This window comes from Microcaecilia unicolor, chromosome 2, assembly GCF_901765095.1.
Source record: "Microcaecilia unicolor chromosome 2, aMicUni1.1, whole genome shotgun sequence".
Taxonomy (NCBI): domain Eukaryota; kingdom Metazoa; phylum Chordata; class Amphibia; order Gymnophiona; family Siphonopidae; genus Microcaecilia; species Microcaecilia unicolor.
The window spans coordinates 487,796,457-487,811,506 of NC_044032.1; the positions used below are offsets into that span (position 1 = coordinate 487,796,457).

General features: G+C 41.5%; 1 protein-coding gene across 1 annotated transcript in view; it reads right to left on the reverse strand.

Moving 5' to 3' along the window:
* The window catches only part of LOC115461357 (latent-transforming growth factor beta-binding protein 2), a 67,847-nt gene extending 60,888 nt beyond the window's left edge, over positions 1 to 6,959 (reverse strand). The window contains exon 1 of the mRNA XM_030191107.1: positions 6,762 to 6,959. Within this exon, the coding sequence (XP_030046967.1) occupies positions 6,762 to 6,816 (55 nt within the window). The 5' untranslated portion in view covers positions 6,817 to 6,959. The remainder of the gene's footprint in view (positions 1 to 6,761) is intronic.
* Positions 6,960 to 15,050: the final 8,091 nt, after the last annotated feature.

Below are 15,050 nucleotides of genomic sequence, written 5' to 3' on the forward strand. Positions count from 1 at the left end.
CGCTTCTTATATACAACCACTTTTGTTCATTTCTTTTGCGATCTGCTGTTGTCCTTGCTGGTTAAGGAATTTATCCCTTCCACATTTCAATAAGAGTCAGTGAGCAAAGAGAGGAGGAATTCTAGAGAATCATTCACTCAAGATGTTCTAAGAGGGAACTGAATAAGAGCCCTGGAGGTTACAAAGAACCAAGTTACCTTCAGTAGCTTTGAGTTGTCAATAACTCGAAAATCAACAGACAAATTCTGTTTTAAGAACTTGAATGCCATTTATAATTTTAATCCACACCACCACATGCAATGGTTTTATTATGTGGAGCCTGAGAGCACAATGAATGGAGACCGTCTCTTACTGGTTCCCAATGATTCGCTAGGGATCAAATGCTACTATATTCAAAGATGGTGGCAAGAGAGGAGCAAGGAGCAGGATGTCACTGGATGCCTCTTTATTCAGATGGACATGGGGGAAGCCACCAGGATTGGTAGCATGGAAAATTGCTACTAACTGTGTTTCTGCCAGGTACTTGAGACCTGGATTGGCCACTGTTGGAAGCAGGATACTGGGCTAGATGGACCATTGGTCTGACCCAGTATGGCTACTCTTATGTTCAGATCATGTATTATGCCAAAGACAGTTCTGCAGCATGAAGGCTCTCTGGCCAAGGGCCTCCCTGTGCTGGATGTCTGGGACCAAACAACCTCAGAGGCGAGGTGGCTACAAGACATACTTGGGCCATGAGTCCTCTGAAGTGAAATGCTGCATCTCCCTTCAGATACCCTGCTGCTCCCATGTAGGATCTTTACTTCAGCATAGATTCTGTCCTAAAAGAGGGGAAAAAAACCTGTGCCATATTTTAGCCCAATTCTTTTTTTAACATGAGAAGCAATTCCTGATTAGTTGGATTTGCATGCAATTTGTGCTACCCTTTAGGGCAATGGTTTTACTGCAGATTTTTCCATGCTATAATCTTACTGCATCAGAAATAAGGTTAGCACTGTAAAATCAAAAGTACATAAGTATATATGTAATGCCACACTGGGAAAAGACCAAGGGTCCATCGAGCCCAGCATCCTGTCCACGACAGCGGCCAATCCAGGCCAAGGTACCTGGCAAGCTTCCCAAACGTACAAATATTCTATACATGTTATTCCTGGAATTGTAGATTTTTCCCAAGTCCATTTAGTAGTGGTTTATGGACTTGTCTTTTAGGAAACCGTCTAACCCCTTTTTAAACTCTGCTAAGCTAACCGCCTTCACCACGTTCTCTGGCAATGAATTCCAGAGTTTAATTATGCGTTGGGTGAAGAAAGATTTTCTCCAATTTGTTTTAAATTTACTACACTGTAGTTTCATCACATGCCCCCTGGTCCTGGTATTTTAGGAAAGCATGAACAGATGCTTCACATCCACCTGTTCCACTCCACTCAATATTTTAATTACCTCTATCATGTCTCCCCTCAGCCGTCTCTTCTCCAAGCTGAAAAGCCCTAGCCTCCTTAGTCTTTCTTCATAGGGAAGTCGTCCCATCCCCGCTATCATTTTAGTCGCCCTTCGCTGCACCTTTTCCAAATTCTACTATATCTTTCTTGAGATGCGGCGACCAGAATTGAACACAGTACTCATGGTAAAAGTAAACCACTTTTCTTCCTTCCCAACACACAGGCAGACAGTTACCTCTTCCCCTGCTACCACCAGTTCCTCTGTTTTTTTTATTTCTTTCCTCACAGGTCTCCCTTGATCTGTGTTCTCCTTCACCCTTTGTTTCATCTGGTTGCTGGGTTAAGCTTAACTGGCTTGTGGATGAACAGCTATCTTTGACTGAAGTGGCTAAATAGATCACATCAGATGCAGCATCCCAGATGGCAGCTCCTACATACTGGGCGCCTTGTGGAAGGATGACAGAGGCTTCCAAATACAAGACCCTTTTATAGTTCCCTCCAATTTGGAGAGGGAAGTCTTCTGGCCCAGCCTCCATTACCTAATATTACAAGTTGGGTTTACACCTTAGAGCAGGGAATCCATGATTTTCTTTCTGTGAACACAGAGGACCCACTTCTGAGGTGTCTGCTAGGTACTTTACTGCAATTAGCTAAATCTGTGCAGAGACTATAAGCCAAGAAGCTTAATCTGAACCTGACAGTTCATAAGGGATAATAAAGGCGGCCATGCTCCTTTAAAGGTTCTATTTTAAATTCCTATTTGAAGGGTAATTTCATCACCTCAGCATATGTGCTGTATCTGTTTATAGGGATGTGTACAAGCAAAACCTTCTGGCTCATTTTCCCAATTTTTGGATTTCTTTTTGAATTCACTCACAATGTTTTAACATGCGCTAGTTGATTTACACTGCATTCATTTGTAGATTAGGCTGTGTGTTTAAATCAATCTAGCATGTTAGTGTAGCTGTACTGGATGAATGACCCTCAAGTGCTCTCACATAATTGACAATCATTTTCAAAAATTTAGTTTTACTAAAAGCAAAGTGGATAGAATTGTAGAGCAATAAAGTTGTTGGGTAAAAACATTTATAGTTGCATTCATTGTAGTTGTGGTACTTTTACTTTTTACTCAAAAAGGTATTATATTAGGCAAAACTTGGATTTAGAAACAGAAATATGACGGCAGATAAAGGCCAAATGGCCCATCCAGTCTGTCCATCCTCCATAACCCTTAACTCCTCCTTTTCCTAAGGGAACCCACATGCCTGTCCCATGCTTTCTTAAACTCTGACACAGTCCTCATCTCCACAACCTCCACTGGGAAGCCATTCCACGCGTCTACCATCCTTTCCGTAAATGAATACTTTCTTAGATTTCTCCTAAGCCTATTTCCTCTTAACTTCATCATATGCCACCTCATATGATGATAAGAGGATCTGAAACTTTCTGTGAAACTTGTCTAAAAGATAATGATTGAATATATTGAAGGTGACTTTATATTTGTACAAGGCAGTCATTTCAGTTCCATGCCCTCCCCCACTCTTCTGATTGCCTGACCTTTCCTGTACAGATATCTGACCAATACAATTCTATTACAGCAATAGGACTCATTGAGCCACATCTCCATAATGGCAGCAGCATTAAGGCAGTGCTCGTGTGTGCCAGGAAAAGCTGGATACAGGGAGAGAGAGCTCCATTTGTTTTTCCAATGTTGCACTAGAGTCTGGTTTCTTGGGGCTCCTAGTTCAATTTTCCCTGCAAACTTCTATTTCTAATTTGTGATCGTTGATTTTGTATCTGGTGAAGCTCTATCCATGTCCTGCACATATGTGGCCAAGGTGAGGTCTTTGGCAAACGTGTAATTTGAGTAGAGAATCCTGCTTGTTATTTTCCCAATAAAAATGTGTGTGTTAGTATTCTAGGGACTGGTGTAATATTTGCAATTCTACCTTTTTATATGCTCTGCAGCTGGTAGCAGGGCGTGTGGCTACTGTGGAAGGTGGAGCCACATGTCACCCCACCCCTTAAGGTTGGCTTTGTACCAATACCAGCAACCTTTCCCTAGAAAAAAAAAAGCACTGCTTAGAAGCATCATGTTGTGTGTCAATATAAGGACCACCACAAAGTTTGTACTTAGACATTGGGGAGAGGGGTTGGGTCATTTTGCTAAATATTTCCGCCATATGTCTGGCAGGGTTGAAAGCCTGATTTCAGAGGCATGATTACTTTCTTCAACATAATCAAATAAAAAGGTAATCAATCATTTTTCAGGTTGGGCACCTATGTAAAAAAAATTTTTAAGTACTTTTTTTTTTAAGGCAACAGATACCTTTGTGTCTTTATGAAATAGGCTCCCTAATGGTGCACATATTCACACCTGCTCTGGAGCTATAACGTTTGTGCATAAAAGCATACATTTATAAAAAAATTTATTTAAAAAATGCACGTGTACTTCATAGCTCTGTCCAACTACACCCCTGGAGGCACCTATGCATGGTGATTGTGTGTACTTATACAGTCTTGTCAGCACATAACTCAGCTACACACTTTTATAAAAGACGTTTTCCAGAGGTAAAACACAATTTACATTCGCAAATGCTCTACAAAAATTACCCCCCCCCCCCCCCTTAAGGGGTAATTAAACTGTCCACAACAGCTAAAAGTACACACACAAATGTTTGCTTTGAAAGTCTGGCAAAGGAAGCATAACAAAAAGTATGAAAATGCTTTTGCTTTGAAAGTTACCTTTGGAAAACTATGGACAAACATATTTATACCTGCACTTGAGTTTTTAAAAGTATGCCTCTAAATACAAACCCTGCTCCAGGAACATCCACAGAAATGGCTTCGAAAATTACCCTCTAAAACATTGAAGGCGTCTTTTACTGAGGTGTGCTAGCATTTTTAGCGCTTGCTAAAAATAGGAACACGCTAAATAATAGAGATGCCCATGTATTCCATCTCTAGCGTTTAGCACATGCCTATTTTAATGCATGCTAAAAACGCTAGCGCACCTTAGTAAAAGGCCCCCTGATTTCAGTGCCTCTGCAAGATTACGTTTTTTTTTTTAACCAAGATGCAGGGGAAAAAAATCTAACTTGTGGATCTCAAAAAAGATAAAGTAATTGGAGAAGGTGCAGAGAAGGGTAACGAAAATGATAAAAGGGATGGAATTACTTCCCTATGAGGAAAGACTAAGAAGGTTAGGGCTCTTCAGCTTGGAGAAAAGGTGGCTGAGGGGTGATATGATAGAAGTCTACAAGATAATGAGTGGAGTAGAGTGGACAGATGTGAAGCGTTTGTTTACACTTTCAAACAATAATAGAACCAGAGGACACAAAGATGAAGCTAGAATATAGTAGATTTAGGTATAACTTGTCTGGAATGTTTTTACGTTTGGGGAGCGTGCCAGGTGCCCTTGACCTGGATTGGCCACTGTCGGTGACAGGATGCTGGGCTAGATGGACCTTTGGTCTTTCCCAGTATGGCACTACTTATGTACTTATGTACTTAAACAGGAGAAAGTTTTTCTTTACTCAGCATGTAGTTGGAATCTGGAACTCGTTGCCAGAAAACGTAGTGACAGCAGCTGGCCTTACGGAGTTTAAAGGGGGTTTGGACAGATTCCTGAGAGAAAGTCCATTGAACATTATTAAAAATTAAAAATTTTTTAAATGGGTTTTGCCAAGTTCTTGAAGCCTGGATTGGCCGCTGTCAGAGACAGGATACTGGGCTTGATGGACCATATACATTTCTTTTTTTTTTTTCTCCAGACAGGTAGGGACCCATTTTTTTCAGGAGGGAGGGACATTGTTTTGTTCTCTAGGTCTTCCCCCAGTCCAAGAGCAACTGTATGCTCCCTCCTTTCATCACCCCTCTCTCCACAACTACCAGGAGGAGAGCACACTTACTTATTTTTATTTATTTTTATTACATTTGTACCCCACGCTTTCCCACTCATGGCAGGCTCAATGCAGCTTACATATTATATACAGGTACTTATTTGTACCTGGGGCAATGGAGGGTTAAGTGACTTGCCCAGAGTCACAAGGAGCTGCCTGTGCCTGCAGTGGGAATAGAACCCAGTTCCCCAGGACCAAAGTCCACCACTCTAACCACTAGGCCACTCCTCCCTTTTCTCTGTCTCCTCCTCTGGCCAGCTTTAGTCTTCTGGTTTGAAATGTGGGACCCTGCATAGGTCAAACCTACTGGACACAGGAGGGAAGGATGATGGACAAATGCTCCAGGGACCCATGGTAGAGACATCATGAGAGCAAGTCTGGAAGGAATGAGGTTTGGAGATAGGGAATGGCTTTACGTGAACTTAATTAAATTGGGTCCCTGATTCAAAGGGTTACCATTTCCTTCTGGCCAGAATCCCTGGATTTGACTCTCTGTGGACGAGTGTCTATCACTGCAAAACAGCCACACCCAGTCACCCATTTAGGACACATGATGAAAGGAGACCTGGTATATATGTCCCCACACCCACCTTCACCTCATACTGTTGCTGTAAGGATGGGCCAGGTGAGTTGGGTAGTTGTAAAAAAATCAAGGTATCATAGCCCAACAGCAGCCGATTCTGACTATCTTATAACTCCTGTATCAATTATTTTGGTGCAGGTACTGCCACTTTAAGAGAGGGCTTCAGAAAGTAAAAAATGTCTTAACAACATCATACCCGGTGCTTAATAGTTCCCCTTTTCAAAGGAAGTGACTCAAACATTTAATTAAAAAAACAAAAAAAACTTTAATTCGCATTGTATGACCAAAAAAACCCCCCAAAATTTCTCTCCAGATAATGGAAATCATTGACTCAAACTACTAATCGCTCACTTTATAGTACTGCCACCGCAGATAAAGCACCACTATTGTGTTTTTGGCCACACTAAACACTTTTTTTTTTGTGCAAAAGCGACGTTTCTCGGATCTCCTATCTTCACTTTCCAGAAAGTCTGCAGTAGAACAGTCCTGGAAGCCCCCAAACGGCCTCTCACTTCTCTGATCGACCTTAGGTGAATCAAACCAACACCTTTGAATTCAAAGCTGAACAAACAAAATTTTCAGCCAGGCCAATTCGTTAACCCGTAAAGCATGACCACTCCTGTCACAATGCCTCAGAGCTTTACAAAGGTACTAACTTAAGTACGATGACATTTACTCTCCCTCGACCCCTCCATATAGGGGGTCAAACGCAGAAATACTCATCTCCCCTACCTTTTCTTTCCTGATATTTTCCCTTATGGAGGACAGAAGATTTTGTACCAGCAGTGAAGTTTTATCATTAAGTTAATTAAAAAAAAACCCCGGAAGGTCACTTACCTATAAAACAAGCAGCAGCAGCACCTAAGCGCCAGCAGGTGGACCGTGTGTTCATTTTGGTGCAGCAGCGTCCGGGACCAGCCGCTCGCTTCCTGCATTGTCTGGGCTCAGCACCTGACTCCAATCATGTGCTCCTCTCACATCACATCCCGCAACCGAAAGGCCAAACTGTAGGCAGCCGGGTTCTAAGGAAGTGGAGATGTTGCAACCTGCTTTTAACCAAACGAATCAGGTCACACGACTGCCCCCCGAGGCATTTCCTCACTCCCTTCTCGCCATAGCTCTTTTTAGCAGGTGAGTTGTAGGGTCAGACTGTGCTGGTTTTATGCTGTTACACAGAAGGGGAAATGGGACTTGATATACCGCCTTTCTGAGGTTTTTGCAACTACATTCAAAGCGGTTTACATATATTCAGGTACTTATTTTGTACCAGGGGCAATGGAGGGTTAAGTGGCTTGCCCAGAGTCACAAGGAGCTGCAGTGGGGGAATCAAACTCAGTGCCCTGGAGCACATATACACTGGGATCAAAGTCCACTGCACTAACCACTAGGCTACTCCTTCACTATCAACAGTCCATGTAGAAGCCTGCCCTTGCAGATCAGCAGTGCGGCCACGCAGGACGTCAGACTCACAGAAACAGAAGCCTGCGCGGCTGCTGTTGCTGATCTGCAAGGGCAGGCTTCTACATGGAATGTTGCTAGTGGAATAGCAACATTAACATTCCATCTAGAATCTCAAATAGGGAAAGGGAAATGGGACTTGATATATACCGCCTTTCTGAGGTTTTTGCAACTACATTCAAAGCAGGTTACATATATTCAGGTACTTATTTTGTACCAGGGGCCATAGGCGGTCGGTGGCCCAACTGTTTGGGGAGGCTAAAGGGAGTGGGGTTAGGGGTGGGGCCAGGGGTGGGGCTTAAATCCATAATTGCACACAGAAAAAAAAATAAATAAATAAGTCACAATTAATACCTTTTATTAAATTTAGATATTAGATATGTATCATATGTCAAAGAATAAAGTGGTTGCTCAATGCATATTCTAACCACAATCGCTCAACTGCAAAACACTATGCACAACTTTGTGCAAAAACACACTCAGAACCTTACTATACCATAAATATTACACTGGGCAGAACCTAATACACCAATATACCACCCATACGGAAAATGCAGACCGTCAACAATAAGAAACAAGGGATCATATCATCACAATTCTCATGTAGAGCCACAAAACACCCTAATTCATGTTTAATGTGGGATGAAATGCCATAAATAAGTAAATAACTTTAAACTTTTAATGTTGAGCACCTGATTCTCAAAGTGGACATATTCCAAACACTATAATGAAAATAAAATTATCTTTTCTACCTTTGTTGTCTGGTGACTTTTTCTGATCATGCTGGCCCAGTATCCGATTCTGCTGCTATCTGTCCTCAGGTGTCAGTGCAAGTCTCTTTGGTATGAACTGCTCATGTGCAGGTCAGGAAGTCATCCTCGTTAAATATCTCCCTGGCAACCCAGGACACCTCCAGCCAACCCCCCCTGCTCTCCCAGCAGTAAGGTAAACAAATTAAACCATAAACCAATTTCTACAACTGGTTACACAAGGCTAGAGATGGGCTTTCACTGCAGCTCCTGCTGTGAGGATGGAGGTAAATCAACAATTTAAACCCCCCAGAGCAGCAGGACTCCACAGCTGATCCATCTTGCTGCAGCAGGGGAGGCTTAGCCTCCCCAAGCCTCTTATACCGGGCGCCTATGCCAGGGGCAATGGAAGGTTAAGTGACTTGGCCAGAGTCGGGGGATCCAAGATGGCGTCATGAAAGGACGCGAGGATCAGAGCTCCTGAGTACCTGGAGGTTCGAATGCCAGTTTCCCTAATAAACACCATGGGGAAGCGAAAGGGGAAAGCTAAAGCTCTTACCTCTCCGAGCTTAGCTGTGAACCCCGCTGTGCGCCAGACCGTCTTGGAATCTTATGGAGTGACGATCCTCGGAGAGCGACAACCTGATTCTGCAGGGCCCGCTTCTGTTCATGAGGACCATAGCATTGAGGGGGTATCGCTTAGTCCTCCCCCGAATACAGCCCCTCCTCGACCAGGAGTAACTATGAGTATGACGGAGGCATAGGAGACCGGAGCGATTGGTGGAACGCCACCCCTGGTAACTGTTCTGGGAGCGCCCGTTGTATCTTCGACGCTAACCAATTTTTACAACGGAAGAAGTTTTCTCTTCATCTGTGGTTTGTTATACAACTCCTGTAGGACACCGAGGAATTGTTAAACCGGCTGTAATAACGCTCGATGCACTCTGGGACGCAATTCAAGGTATTCACACCTCTTTACAATCTATTTCTAACTCTTTTGGGGGTGAAATAATTGATTTAAAGGACAAGCAAAAAAATATGTCTGGAAAAGTCCAGGGAACTATTGATAAGGTAACAAACTTGGAAGGAGAACTTATAAAATCTCAGAGTACATCAGCCAGTCTAATCAAGGAACGAGACATTTTCGCTCGCAAAATTGTATACTTAGAAAATCAAAGTCGTAGGAACAACCTGAGATTTATAAATTTCCCAAAATCTCCTTTATTTGCTCCTCTGGACATGCTGAGAAAATATTTTCTAGAGGTACTGGAAATCCCAGCAGCAGCTTTTCCACCTGTCGCTAGGGCCAGGTACATAACTGGAATAAAGAATATAGTTGGACAACCTCAGGCTGCAACGGACTTAGATTTAACCCATTTCATGTAAAGCTCCTTGGATATAGTGACTGAAAGGACCACGCTATTAGTTACCTTCACATTAGAAATGGACAGAAACAATATTTTTCGGACCTATTTTCGCCATATAAATACGGAATTCCTGGGTTCAAGAGTTCAGATCTTTCCAGACTTGGCTAGAGACACCCAGAAAAAAAATAAGGGAATTCTTGTCTTATAAGGGTAGAACTCTCAAGCTTGGAGCGGTTTTCCAACTAAAATTCCCATGTAGATGTCTGGTGTCATTAAATGAAAATAATTCTGGTTTTTTTTTAACCCTTAAAATTGTTACAATTTATTGAGGTACAAGAAAGTGTGGAAAAAACTTTAACTGCCTCCCAGTGAGATAAATGCTATTATGTTGGCTCTCAGGTTTATGTTTGCTCTTGAAATTTCATTTCTACATTTTTTCCTGTATTTTCTTTTTACCTAGTACTTGGATCTTGTATTGATTTGTGGACAAAGAGAATAGAGAACTATTTCCTTTTAAATATTTGTTTGGATTATTATATTTCTTGTATATTTCCAACACATTTATGTTGATATGTAAATGTAAAAAGATATAAATAAAGTATCAAAAAAAGTGACTTGCCCAGAGTCACAAGGAGCTGTAGTGGGAATCAAACTCAGTGCCCCGGGATCAAAGTCCACTGCACTAACCACTAGGCTACTCCTCTACTCAACCTGGCTAGAGAATGACACAAGGACAAAGTTTGCCCCCGTCCCCATGGGTTCTGTCCCCATCTACAGGAGCCTCGAACACTAATGATTTTATATTTAAATCTTTTTATTAAAGTATAAAAAGGAACAATATGCTGTGCAACTGTTCTGTATAAATTACAAATAGAAAACAATAATAACAATGAGCAGCTATTTATTTATTTATAGTACATTTCTACCCCACATTTTCCCACACACGCAGGCACAATGTGGCTAACATAGGATAAGTAAAAATGATAGTACAATAAGAGAAAATGAGAAGAGACAAGGATTAGTCAAGGAAGGGGAAGGGGGCATAACAGTTGCAGGGGTAAGTAAGTGGGACTATTGATCGGTAAGGGTGTGGGGGGAGTAAACCAGTCCAAATAGGTGGGTTTTCAGCAGCCTCTTGAACAGTGGATGATCGTTTTGCATTTTTAAGTATTTCGGCAAAACATTCCAATTCTTCACACAGGAGTATTGGAAAGACGAAGTGAAGATCTTGTATTTGACGCCTCTGCAATTTGGGAAGTGCCGGTTTAGATATGACCTCGAGGTGGCAACTGCGTTTCTGGGTGGTAGGTCGATAAGGCAAAGCATATATTCCAGAGCCTGCCCATATATGATTTTATGAGTTAGGGAGCAAATTTTGAAAGAGATACGTTCCCTCACGGGCAACCAGTGGAGAAGGAAACGCAGAGGCTGAGCATGCTCAAAACGTGATTTTCCCAAGATCAGTCTCGCTGCTGTGTTTTGTGCAGCCTGGAATTTTTTCAGAAGATATCCAAGGCAACCTGCGTAAATCCCGCTGCAGTAATCCAGGTGAGATAGCACCAACCAATGAACAAGGGTGCAAAACAGGTCTCTAGTTAGGCAATATCTGACCCGCCGAAGCCTCCACATTGCATTGAACATTCACTTAGTGACAGCTTGTACCTGATCATCCAGATGCAAATGCTTATCCAAGGTCACCCCAAGGAGCTTTAGACTATTAGAGAGGGGGAGAACATGGTCATTTTGTAGTGAAGGTATCTGTAGGGACTGAGTAGTAAGGGGAGTGGAGAATAAGGCACTGAGTTTTGTCCTTATTTAACTTGAACTGGAACTCCCTCGCCCAATGTTCCATCGTAGATAAGCTGGCAGCAATCAGGTCTGAGATTTCAGCTACTGTGTCACTGAATGGGATGGAGATGGTGACATCGTCGGCATAGATGTACGGATTTAGGCCTAAGTTGCTGAGGGCGGTAACAAGGGGGATCAGCATGATGTTGAACACCACCCTTCCAACTAGAAAATGACCCAGGGACAAAGTTTCTCCCCATCAGATCTGTCTCCAACCCCGCGGTTCCCCGTCCCCGTGTCATTCTCTAGTCCTGGCGCAGTCACTGAACACCAAGCCTGCAGCACAAACTGTTCCAATTGTAATGGATGTTACCAGGTTCAGTAAAAAGAACTTGCAGGGGCACTTGATATATTGACTATACTGTACATATTAACACTCTATAAACTCCAGAAGGAGGATTTTGTTGTGTTTTTTGGTTTAATTTTGGACACACTGGAAGATCATAGCTGAAAGTTTAAAAAGCTGTGATCTTATCCAGCATATCTGGCTTACCATTCAAAATCATTCCTGTCAAGGTACCCAACTGGGAAAACCACCCCATAATAATCATCCACAGCAGGATCTCCCAAAATGCCTCCAGGAATTAGTTGTCAGGGTTGAAATGCAGTCCCTGTGCATTTCTACCATCAAATAATTTGTTTTGGGGCGTAGCAGTGATGGAAGTATATGGTGAGTGGAAGAGTATTATAGTGGTTAGTGCAGCAGACTTTGATCCTGGGGCTGATTTTGGAAGAAGCATCCAGCACCAAGGTTAGGAGAAGAGGAATGAGAGCATAGGAACCAACTTTTCAAAATTATTGGGGTTCTAAGCCCAGTGGAAATAACCCTTCCACTTTACAACCCTTGTCCTTCAGTGCGTTCATTAAGTGTGGTTATGTTTCCTCAGTTCTGGATATTTTGGGTGTTCACAGACCTCCAGCTGAATAACTGCTACCTTGGACAGCATATCAGGATGGAATCTAAAAATACAGCTGTTTTCTCTAGGAGTGGGATGGAAGGCAGGTTTTGAGGCCAACATCGAGCCACAGACCGTTTGCCGAGGCAATGGGCATTTGTAGTCCTCCACCCAGGGTTATCCAGGCCTTGCAACTGGTTGTAGGTGCCACCAAACCACAACCTCCATGTTACTCATTTATCGCCTTCTTCCTGCATCATAGGCTAGAGGCTAAATAGTGGGCCTGTATCCACAGCACACACACCAGCGGAACCAGATAGGCAGGGACTGTGCCAGCCATCAACAGACAGATATAAGCTTAAGTATATTTATTATAGGTAATAGATTTAGCAGCTGATTTATAGAATTGGAGAAACAAGGATAAAAGATAAGAAACTAGCATCCTGAGGAGAAATTTGTGAGACATTATCTAGAAGAGGCACCACTGTCTCACGTGAACAAAGCTTTTCTGTGTAAAATCTAATATGACAACACAAACTGGGTGTGGAATTACAAATGCAATAAGCAACAAACCCAAAGTAATCCACACAAAATCAACATATGAAACTCTATTGTGACAAATTTGTAGTGAAAAGGGAAGGAAAAGCCTCAAAATAGCTAAAAAAAAAGATTTTTAGAGCTAAATCGATCTGAATGGATCACTACTTCATCATCGGCAAAAAGCTTCCCAAAAACTGTGACTTCATTTGGTCATTCTAAGCAAAACATAATAGTCTATGCGTTATATCAGTACTCAAAAAAAATATATATAGTGAACACCACTTGTGGCTCAAATGAAGTGCAGGAGAGACATCTAATATAGTTTTGCATGATTTGCAAAGTATAGTTATAGTATTTTAATTTAGAGATTAGGATGATGATGTAAAAAAAGGATAAATCAAGAAGACATCAACATAAAAAAAGAAATATAGTCACTAGCAGAAAGCAGGGTCACCCTGAACCCCTATGTATGCAAGTGCACAGAAGATACTGCCAGGCTTTTTGAATTCACAGTTATTTTTACATACCTATAACTCAAGCAACATTTAGCCTATAAAATAATGTTATATAGTAGAGATTGTTAATATTAGAGGTAATCATAACATTAGAACCATAGAACATTGTGAAGTTTAAAAAAGGTACATGTCACTTTTCACTGCTTGTGACACAGCTATGTTTCATCCCTAGCAATAAAGAATTTTTTTTTTCTATACATTTCAATTCCCTTTTCATCTCGAGTTTAATGCATTTAGAATTAACCTTGTGCAATGATGTCTTACGGAAGAGAAAAATTACAATTCAAGAAGTTGTCACAACTGTACATCAGAAAATGCATTAGCAGCATGATTGGAAAAATTCAGTCTACAACTCTCACTTGTAATAAGAAATTAATGGAGGCGAATAGATTGTCAACAAAACAGTAAAGCACGTATTTAATTTTTCTTACCCCAGTTGTTTTTGAAGAGTAATTTTGAATTTATTTTTGGACTAATGGCATTGCAGCATGTGTAACCAAAACGTTTACAAATTAGAATCCATTTCTTTGTTCACTAAATACTAAGAAAAGAACCCAAATTGCTTCTATTTCCCACAGTAAAGCTGTTCCAGGTATATTAAGTGTTTTGCTTTACTTTATAGTTATAAATACACAGATGTAAAAGAATAAACATTGCAGGCCCTGTTTACCAAGTCATGCTGTAGGCGCACTAACTTTTTAGGTCACGCTATAAATTAGCATGTGCTAATAATAGACACCCATTACGTGTGTTTCTATCATTAGCGTGCGATAGAGACACCTATTATAGGTGTCTCCATCACGGCTTAGTAAACAGGACCCTTAGGCTTTTCTTTTAGAAGAGTAAGTACATAAGTAATGCCACACTGAGAAAAGACCAAGGGTCCATCGAGCCCAGCATCATGTCCACAACAGCGGCCAATCCAGGCCAAGAGCACCTGGCAAGCTTCACAAACGTACATTCTATACATGTTATTCCCAGAATTGTGGAATTGTACATTTTGGAGATTAAGGTGCAAGATAGGGTTATTAGTTGGTCTGATTGGCAGGGTGTGGTATATTAGTCATTTGCTTCAGGAGGGAAATTTTAGGACTGTTGAGGATTTGAGTAGGGAATTTCATTTGGAGTCTAGGTATTACTTTCAATGGTTGCAGTTGAAGCATTGTTTGAGGGGTTCTAAATGTATGGAGTGGGGTTTGTGAGATTTTTGTATCAAGCACCACAGTGTATCGAAACATTAAATTTAAGAGTGTGAATGTGCGTGTTGCATTGGAAAAGGTCTGGGAACATGATTTTGAGAGTGTGGAGAGGAGATGTGGAAAGTCTTTTGGGCTAGAGTTTGTAGGCCTACCTTGTCTGCTGCTGTCACTCAGGGGGTCCTTTACCAAGGTGCAGCAGTGTTTTTAGTGTACACTAAACACTAGAGTCACCCATAGGAATATATGGGTGTCTCTAGCGTTTAGTGCATTTATTTTTAGCATGTTAAAAATGCTAATGTGCCTTTGTAAAAGGACCCCTTAGTCTTTATTTTATGTAGTTCATAGGGCATTATGGACCCCATGTAAAGGCTCTAGGTTGTCAGATAATGGGTCTTGTGTTGGTCATGTAGGTTGGATGTGAGAATCTTTTACAATATGTTATTTGCATGCACAAATTTAAAGCAATTCTGAGGTTTGGGTTTGGAAAAGGGTTCTGGCTGTTTTCAATATTTAGGTTGAACTTACTTATAAAATTTATATTCAGGTCAACAGCT